This window comes from Marmota monax, unplaced genomic scaffold (assembly GCF_021218885.2).
Source record: "Marmota monax isolate L192 unplaced genomic scaffold, Marmota_monax_Labrador192_F-V1.1 WCK01_AAM20220418_F8-fsc00014, whole genome shotgun sequence".
In the NCBI taxonomy this organism is placed as follows: domain Eukaryota; kingdom Metazoa; phylum Chordata; class Mammalia; order Rodentia; family Sciuridae; genus Marmota; species Marmota monax.
Window position 1 is genome coordinate 24,021,792 of NW_026695222.1, and position 9,240 is coordinate 24,031,031.

The 9,240-nt window shown below is 51.7% G+C and overlaps 1 protein-coding gene across 10 annotated transcripts in view; it reads left to right on the forward strand.

Moving 5' to 3' along the window:
* Pkig (cAMP-dependent protein kinase inhibitor gamma) overlaps window positions 1–8,872 on the forward strand; it is an 86,720-nt gene extending 77,848 nt beyond the window's left edge. For all 10 annotated transcript variants that reach the window (XM_046432953.2, XM_046432954.2, XM_058575621.1 and 7 more), the window contains 2 exons: window positions 3,677–3,850; window positions 8,127–8,872. In XM_046432953.2, the coding sequence (XP_046288909.1) occupies window positions 3,700–3,850; window positions 8,127–8,206 (231 nt within the window). In that variant the 5' untranslated portion in view covers window positions 3,677–3,699 and the 3' untranslated portion in view covers window positions 8,207–8,872. The remainder of the gene's footprint in view (window positions 1–3,676; window positions 3,851–8,126) is intronic.
* The last annotated feature ends 368 nt before the right edge of the window (window positions 8,873–9,240 follow it).

A 9,240-nucleotide genomic window follows, 5' to 3' on the forward strand; every position in this document is an offset into this window, starting at 1 on the left:
TAGGAAAGAGATTAAATCAGTCTACAGTAGAGAGACAACAAAATACCCTGTAGCCAATAGGAAGAACAATCTAGCTCTATAAGGACTTAGGATTTATTTCCAGTGTCTTGATACAATCACACTACAGTGGTTTCAAGGTGATTTGAGATTGTTTCTAAAACATATTTTTAATTGAAAAAAAAGAATGATGGAAAATAAAATATTGTTTTCAATAAAAGAAAAGGGAAGGAAAGAAGGAGGGAATTTGGAGATGTCATAGACTGGAAGGATCTAAGAAAGGGCTTGCGTGGGGAAGGTGTCTGGGGTAGGCTGGGAGGATTCTGAATACTTGTGTCTTTCCTCTTGTACCCTTTGAGCTTTATGCCACTTTCACACATAGTCAAAAATTATTTGGGGGCCAAGGAGGTAGTTCAATGACAGCATGTGTGAGCTCCCAGGTTCAGTCTCCAGAACCACAATAATTAATTAATTAATTAAAAATGATATGAGTGCTTTTATGTAAAAAATTTTTAATATAAAAGATTTAAAAATTACTCAATTTAAATATGTGATTGTACAATTGAGGCTTTTTTTCCCATTTGACAATATATGTGAAGATTTCCTCATATCTTTTAAAAATATTGCTGGGTATGGTGGCACACACCTGTAATCCCAGTAGCTTGAGAGGCTGAGGTAGGAGGATCGCAAGTTCAAGGCCTGCCTCAGCAACTTAGCAAGGCCCCAAGCAACTTATTGAGACCCTGTCTCAAAATAAAAAATAAAAAGGACTGGGGATGTGGCTCAGTGGTTGAGCGCCCCTGTGTTTAATCCATGGTACCTCCCCCCAAAAAATTCACAAACATCATAATACCTGAATGATACTTCATTTGAATATAAATTAGCATATTTATATATTTCTCCATTTTATAGTTGGTTGTTCTGGAATTTTAAATATTATTGCAATGAACATCTTTGTACATTTATTTTCATGCACAACTGGGATTATTTTCTTATAATAAATTATTATAAACTGACTTAATGGCTCAAGGATATTAAGAAAGTTGAGGTTTCTTGTTTCCTATTGTTAAGCCATTTTTAAAGAAGTCCTTGGTAGTTTACACTCTCAATGACAGGATTTGAGAATAACCATTTGCTTTGTGTGACGCCCTGAGTTTCAACCCCAGCACCAAGCAACAAAACAAAACCCCTAAAATGAGAGTGACCATTTGCTGGCACAATATCCCACTCTGAGGATTCTTTCTTTTATTTTCCCATTTGCTTTTAACTTTAAAGAGCAGAATATGAGCACATATGAGCACAAATGTGTAAGAGAAATGAGAATCTGATACACTGGTGCTTTGGAACAGAGGGCTCTCAGGGCCCTGCAGAGATGGGGAGGGGGCAGCTGAGTGAGCTCCAGATGGCTTGGTGGGTGTGTTCCAGGACTGGGCTTTGAGCTTGTCAGAGTGCCCTCTCTGTGCCAGGATGGGCAGCTTTCTGTCCTGGGAAGCTTGTAGGGTCAGGCGGGACAAAGCCCCAGGGTGTCTGTCGCGGAGTGAGGCTAGCATTTTAGATGAGCTTGTAACTCCATCCCAAGGTATCCTCCTGGAGATACCAGACAAGAAGAGCAGCACTCTGCAGGCCTTTCCCAGGTCCTGAGGCGGAGACAGTCCATCATCCCTAGAGAGGTGGTGGCAGAGGGGCTGGATGGATGCCTGGATGGATAGACAGATGAAATGTGATCCTGGGAGCGGTTACAGAGCAGCTGCTCTCCCCCAGGTGCTGCTCTGCGGAGGGTGCAGGGATGGAGCAGCCAGAGCACAGCTGCTGGGATTGGTCCTGTCTGTTTGCATGGTGAGAAGCTTCCTGTTTTCATGGAGCTGACTCTAACCAGAGAACAAGAGCTGAAGAAATCGAGGCTTCAGGGGACATAGTGGTGTGACAGGGTCAGACCCTTCCCATGAGCAGCAGGTACAGGGGAGCAGAGCCTAGGCCTAGGACCCAGAGGGTCTGCTGAGGCCCTTCCCATTCAGGCTTGTAAACTTAGCTCAGACGCTGTGCCAGCCATTAAGTGAAATATACAAAGCATAAATTCCTGGTCACACTACCTTTGCTATTATTAGCATTGTCCTCATAATTTGGACTGGTGGTTATGCTATTGTTACCATTATTACAGCAGCCCATTCTCGTGATATGAAGACTTGAGCACTTTCCCCGTAGGGAGAGGGTTGAAGTGAAACTGTGACCTACAGAAGGAACTGCCTCTGGGAATTCTTTAGCTGAGGAGGAGCCTGAACCCCCACCCCTCAGGCAGCAAAGAAAGATATGCAAGGTGCGCCATCTTCTGGATAGAAGGGGAATCGCCTTACACAGAATTTTGGCCCTGCTTTTGTTTTACAGATGGGGAACTAGAGGCTCAGAGAGGGTCAGGTCTTTGTTCCAAAGAATAGGCTATAAAACACAATGTGTAGTATGATCCCCAGATAATTTTTTTGGGGTGTGTTTCAAGCCCAGGGCCATATGCTTCTTAATGTATATGGCTCTTCTTTACAGCTGTGGCTGTCTTCTTCTCATTCCTAGGCTGTTCCTCAACCACGAGGGCTGTTAGTCCCCATCTCAATAGTAATGATTTCTTCTTTCATCTCTTTCCTCCCTTTATACCCCATCTTTCTTCTGAGCGCCAGCCCCTTTGGTCCCTGTATCTACTCCCCCTGTCCTCTGGGAGGGCTCACAGGCCATACAAGGTTGGCATCACTAACTAGAACTCTTAACTTCACCCCCAGAACTCGCCTTCACTCCCCAGATACTCTGCTGACATTCCCTGTTGAGGAAGCCACACTGCTGTCCACCTACTTATTCAAGCGCAACCTAAGTTCCCCATCAAACAATAACTATTATGGATTTGTCCTCCAAATTACATCTCAAGTCGGCCTCGCCACCGCCTTGCTCCACCATTGTCTTCTTGTACCGGAAATCCACGGAAGTCTCCCAACTTCCTTCCTTCCAGGCCCAGCTCCAGCTAGAACCCTGAGTCATCTTTGAAACGCACAGCTAATCATTCATAACCTGGCCTGATACCCCTCAGAGTCCAAGTTTCAGATGTGGTCTGACCCCTGCCCACCTCAGCACTGTCCCCAGTGGCCCTGCCCCACCATTCTCCAGCCTGCTGGCTCTTTTGCTTTTCAGCCCACCATACCCTCCTTCCTCAGAGTCTTCACAGGTGCATCACAGAGAAGATGTTCCTTCTCTGTGATGCTCTTCCTCTCACTCTTCATCTAAATGTCTGTTCATGTCACTTTGCCAACTCCAGCCTTGGTCAGGTCCTGGCAGTCACTCAGCACCCTGCATTCTCCCTCACAGGGCTGCGCACTGTGGTCCTGATGTAGGTGCTGGGTAGTTGGATGCCGCCTCTGGTAGATCATAAGCCCTGTGAGGGCAGGGACCATGGCCAACTTGTTTGCTGCTACATCTACAGTACCTAGCCAGTGCCTGGCACATGATACTGATAAGTGTGTCAATGTTTCCTTAGAATAAAGGCTGTGTTCTTTGAGATGGTGGTGGTGGTTGGCTGTGTCGGGGGTTATAGGTGGCTGATTTTGTTTTTTGTATTTTCTGTGCTTTCTGCTCTGTCTGCAGTGAAAAAGGCAGTAGCTGTCATTCTGCCTCACCTCTGCCCTCCTGCCCCCTGTCCCCACAGGCCCGAGGAGCGATGCAACAGGCATGATGGAGGTCGAGTCCTCCTACTCGGACTTCATCTCCTGTGACCGGACAGGCCGTCGGAATGCCGTCCCTGACATCCAGGGTGACTCAGAGGCTGTGAGCATGCGGAAGCTGGCTGCAGACATGGGCGAGCTGGCACTTGAGGGGGCAGGTCAGATCCAGTGGTCCTGGCAGGGGAGAGGCTGGCACCCGCGTCCCAGATTACCCCTCTTCCTCAGAGAAGCAGCTGCACTCCAGTCAGTCCTGCTGACAGTGGCAGAGACCAGCCAGTCTCTAGGTTGGCAGTGCCAGCATCTCAGGCCCCAGAGACTCCCTGGCCGGGCATCCAGGGCACTTCCCTTCCCTCTCCCCAGTCCACTCACCGGTCCTGTCATTCTCCTCCAGGATACATTCAGCTCCCTCCACTGGGCGCTGGCCACTACCCCACTTCTCGGCCTCCCTGTACCCACTCCCCCACCCTCCAGCCCACCCCTACAGCCAGCAGGGTCCCTTCTACCCATCTTCAGCTTAGAACATCTCCCTCCCCTCTCCTGGAGCTGGGGCTGCTGTCCTCTTGTCCTTGGTCCCAAGCTCAAGAGGGCAGATGCTCTGAAAAGCGCCCCTAACAGCTAAAGCCTCCTCCCCAGCCATGTGACTCTCCTCACCCTCAGACAAGGTCTCATTTGTTGTAGCAGCTCCGAAATAGCAGGGGCCTGTTCTGCCTGGCACACAGCAGGTGCTTGGTGACCACAGGCCAAGAAAGGCCCAGAGGAAAGGTCACATGTACCATTCAAGTATTGTCTGGGACACTCCACTTCCTCTGTGTCTCCCTCCATCCTCCCAGAAAACCCTGCTGGGCTCAGGTCCAACCTGTCTGCTCTGGGCTCTTCTGGGAAGCCTTCCCTGGCCCCTGCCCTGGCCAGGGCCCTTTCCTCTGAGAAAGGCTTCCACAGCACCTCCAAGGCCAAGGTCGTGACTATCACATCACTTCCCACAGGGCATTGGAGCTTTGGGCTATCTGCACCCACCTCTCCAGGGCAATGCTTATAGGATGGTTAGAAGGAACTCTGCTGGCTACAGTAACAAGCTGGGGGAGGGGTGGGAGTGGGTGTGAGGAGGCCAGGAGGAAGCCATAGTCTTGCCTAGCTCTGTAGAGCCTCAGCCTAGAGTTCTTGGTCCTTGCTGCCCAGAAATAACCTACAGGGACAAAACAGAAGACTTCAGAACCTAACTCTCATGTTATAGGTGGACAAACTGAGGCCCAGGGAACTATATTAACTTGCTGGGTGGCCTGCTCAGGGTCATCCTGATAGTCTTTCTACCTCGAGAAAGAACCCCTGACCCCTGCTGCAGGAACCCCACGCACCCACACCTCCTGTTTGAAGGTCTGCAGGCTCTCCCTGGTGATGTGGCCCAAGTGCCTTACCCAGGTGTGGACGCCACCTCAGCTGCCATCCTGCTCCCCTCTTCAGCCTCAGTTCTCACTTCCTCCCTATCCAGACAGAAAAAAGTTTTGTTTTCAAAACTGCCCTATCAGCTCCTCTGTCTGGTTCTTCCTTCCTCCCCTGCCTGGCTGCTTCTCACTTGTGAAGACACCTGCTCTGCTGAGAGGCCTTGCCTGACCACATCCCCCTCAGAGAGAGGCCCCCTTGTGTGGGCAACCTCCTTAGACCCCTTACCACAGCTGCCCCCCCACCCCTGCACTAAGCTGCTCCAGTGTGCTTGCAGTGCCTGGCAGTGGTCAGCACGTGGAAGATGCTTACTCAATGGCTGCTCCCTGCCAGCTGAACGGACAGCATGCTCAACTGTCATGCTGGGCGCATTGCCAGGGGCTCCCTAAAGGCTTCTGTGTCCTCCCCCTCAGCTCTGGTAAATTTTGTCTGCCCCCCCCCCCCATTCCAGCCCTTGTGGCTACTCTGCCATGCACCCAGGTCCTTCTAACATGGTCTGTACTGTCTGACTCAGAATCCTTGAAGTGTCTGGGTCCTTAAGTATATGACATTTGTCTGCCAGAGTGACTGACCTTTGGGAAGGAGACATGAGGACAGAACATTGTAAGAATGTGAAGCACTCACAGTGGAGTCCAGGCAGGAGTGACTGTCCAAGATCCCTCACAGGAGGCCTCAGTGAGCAGCGTCATCAGGCGGGTCTGGACTGAGCTAAGTCCCGGGACTCACTGAGTCAGAGCCTCCAAGCACTACTTCAGAGGTCCTGACCCAACAGGCCCATGCTGGGACCCAGAGCAGCCTCTCCTGCTTAAAGCTTCCAGGAGGCTAATTTGCAGCTAGGGCTGGGAAGAAGCTGCAGCTGCCCGGCCTCCCCAAGTCTGGGGCCTGCTCATGTATGTTAGCCCAGGCAGCAGCTGTGCACAAACCTTCCGTCTTTCTTGGTATTTCTTATGTAGAGAGCACAGATATTTCCTTATTATGCCTAATAATGAGAGAAGCAGCAGGCCAGGCGTGGAGAAGCCAGTGTCTGCCCTCCATGGTCAGCATTCCTGATCCCACTCTGCAGCTGCTCCTGAGGGAGGCCAGGGGTGCTAGTGCAACAGGAAGTGCTGGAGAGCCTTCTCTTGGCCAGGGACCCAAGGCTGGCACAGACGAAGCCACCAATGGTTGAGCCTATTTCAGTCCCACATGCCAGATGACTGTGGACGGCCCCAGCCCCTGTGGTCTGAGTGGAGTGTCGCCATCCTGCTTTATAGCTCAGGAGGCAGAGCTTAAAGAGATCAAGTGACTTGTCTGAGGTCCCACAGCAGAGGAATAGCAGAGCAGAGAACAGGGGGGACCTGTTCGCCAGGGCAGGAAGCTCAGAGCCAAGTAAGGTGTCACATGGTAGAAATGTCACCTAAAGTGCCATCTAGTTGGTCAGGCTTCTGGAGGCCAGAGGAGCCTTGAAGGGCCAGGCCCTTGTTAGATCCCATCACAGGATGTAAGGGAACCTGGGGGCAGAGGTCAGAACTGGCTGGAGAGCCAGACTGCCACCTTCTGCCCACACAGTCACCACCTAACTAGCACTCCTGTCCTGAAGCTGCCTGAGGGCAGGGTGAGGTCATGCAGACCTTGGCCTTGGTGGACTGCAGAGCACTGTGCTCTTAGAGGGTGGATTTTACCAGCTCTGGCAGCATGCAGGTGCTCTCCACCCTGATCCAGGCAGGGCAGCTCACCTCTCTGAGCCACATTTTTTCACACGCATCATAACCATAATTGCACCTGCAGGTCGCCATGTGGATCGTGTGGGAAAGGGCCCGTGCAGAGCCCAAAACTTAGCATAGAGTTGGGGGGGGGGATCTCCTTAGTCACAGGTGGGGCTTAGCCTGAGAGCCCTAGATGGAAGTGTGTCCTATGGGACTATATTTGCGTGCAGGCCCTTAGCTTGGAGGGCACCTGGTGACTTTTCACAGTTCGTCACTGGGGCTGGAGGTAGAGCTAAGTAGTAGAGGACTCGCCTAACACGTGGAGGCCCTGGGTTCATTCGATATTGAAAAGAACAAACTGCACCATTGACTGAGCTTTGCATGCACACCAGCCCTGTGTGGGCCCCTGCTAGCGGGGACACAGAGACTGGGGGTACTGGGAGTGAATGGTACTTCACCTCCGCTGCTGGTGAAGGGGGTGCTGGCAGGGCCTTCCCCTCCCACTTTCCACAGTGGGACAAAAGCAGCTGGGAGTCAGGAGACCCAGCTCACACCCGCCTCATGGCACAAGTGGCTCCTTAGGCTGCTGCCGCCCTCATCCCCGCCCAGCCCAGGTTTCTAGCTGGATGGGGTGAGGGAATCGGGGAAGTCACCAGCAGTGTGATGCACACCAGGATGTGCCATCAGACCCCCAATCCGTGATGCAGGCCATCCCTGGCACTCCTCAGCTGGCCTGGTTCAGTGCCTTCAGGACCAGCTCCCATTTGCTGAGCACCTGTACCGGCACCTGCTCCCTCTGGGAAACTGCGCAGGTGCATTGACCCTCATTAGCCTTTTGTCTTGTGCTCTTAGCACTGGTGCACAATCCTGACCTCTAATTGACCTTTTCTTCTTCTTCTTTTGGGGGCAGGGGTGGTACTAGGGATTGAACGCAGGGGCTATTGACCACTGAGCCTCATCTCCAGCCCTATTTTGTATTTTATTTAGGGACAGGGTCTTACTGAGTTGCTTAGTGCCTCACCACTGCTGAGGCTGGCTTTGAACTCTCAATCCTCTTGTCTCAGCCTCCCAAGTCACTGGGTGCGCCACCACGCACCTGGCTCGAATTGAATTTTAATTTCACTAGTGACACTGCATTTATGTGGTGAGATGTAAGATATTACAGTGCAGGCTGAAGTCCCCTTTGGCCGCCATCATCCTCATCCTACTCCACCGGGCTAGCCGCCATTATCAGCTTGCCAGCCGTTCCCTTCTGTGCTTTCCATGTGTGTAAAAGTGCCTGAGAAAATGCACTCTTCCTTCTCTCCTCCAGAAGGTCAGGCAGAGGCCAGCACCGCAGACAAGGAGGCCAGCAAGCCACCTGAAAGCAGCGATGGGACCGCTTCACCTTGAGTCCAGCCTCATCCATGGAGGCTGGAGAGAGCCTGCTGTCCCCTATGGAAATGAACCCTGGCATTGGCCCAACCTCTTCTCTGAGCCCATGTCCCAGGCCAGACAGGCTAGCCTGAGAGGCCCCTCAGAGGCCTCCATGGCCCCTATTCTGGACAAGCCCTCTGCCGACACCCCTGGGCTCCAACCTGTCCCCCTCCTTCTCACTGAGCCCAGGCACATCTGGAGACACTGTACCCATGGGGTGTTATTTATTCAGCTGGTACTGGGCATGGGCCACATCCTGCCTACCTGGGAACAGCCGACACGGGCACACTTCTTTCAGGGGGGCCTGGACAGGGACCATATCCCACCCAGCACCCCTCCTTTCCAACCCTAGCCTTCTCAGTCAAGACCTTCTTATCCCTTTTTAAAAAAATACTTTTAAACTTTTTAAAAACTTCAAACCTTTTTTCAGGAGAGAGAAAGGGAGCCGACAATCATTGCACATTTTCTGGAAGCCATCTTAAGCTCAATTGACCGTCTGTGCTGCTCTGGGCTTTCCCACACGGAGCTTCGCAGATCCGGTTTTAGAAAAATTTGGGCTCAAAACTAAATGAGCAATTCTGTGCCCTTTTTACCAAAATAAGTGACAATTAGGCCCCAGGAAATAAATAATGATTTGTGTGACTTGGTTCAGGTACTCTCTTTTTTAAACAGCAAAGCAGGAGCAAGCTTTGTTTTCCAGGGTTTGCAGTCAGCTGGGCTCCCTTGCCAACCAGGCTCCCAGTGAGCTACTGAGAAGATGTGGCTGCCAGCACACTCCTAGGTGGTGACCTCTGATGAGTCCTCCTCTGCCTCACCCTCTTTCACCCCATTCCCGGCTTCAAGAACCTGAAAGCATGGTTCCCCTTGAATCCTAGAGTAGAGTGGGAGTGTGGGAGCCTTGTGTATTCTGGAGGAAGAACCTGGGCTCCTGCACTGGATGCCCCAGCTTCCCATTTGAGGCCTCTATGAGGCCCTTGGGCCCTGCTGCTTGTCCCAGGAATTCCTTTCAT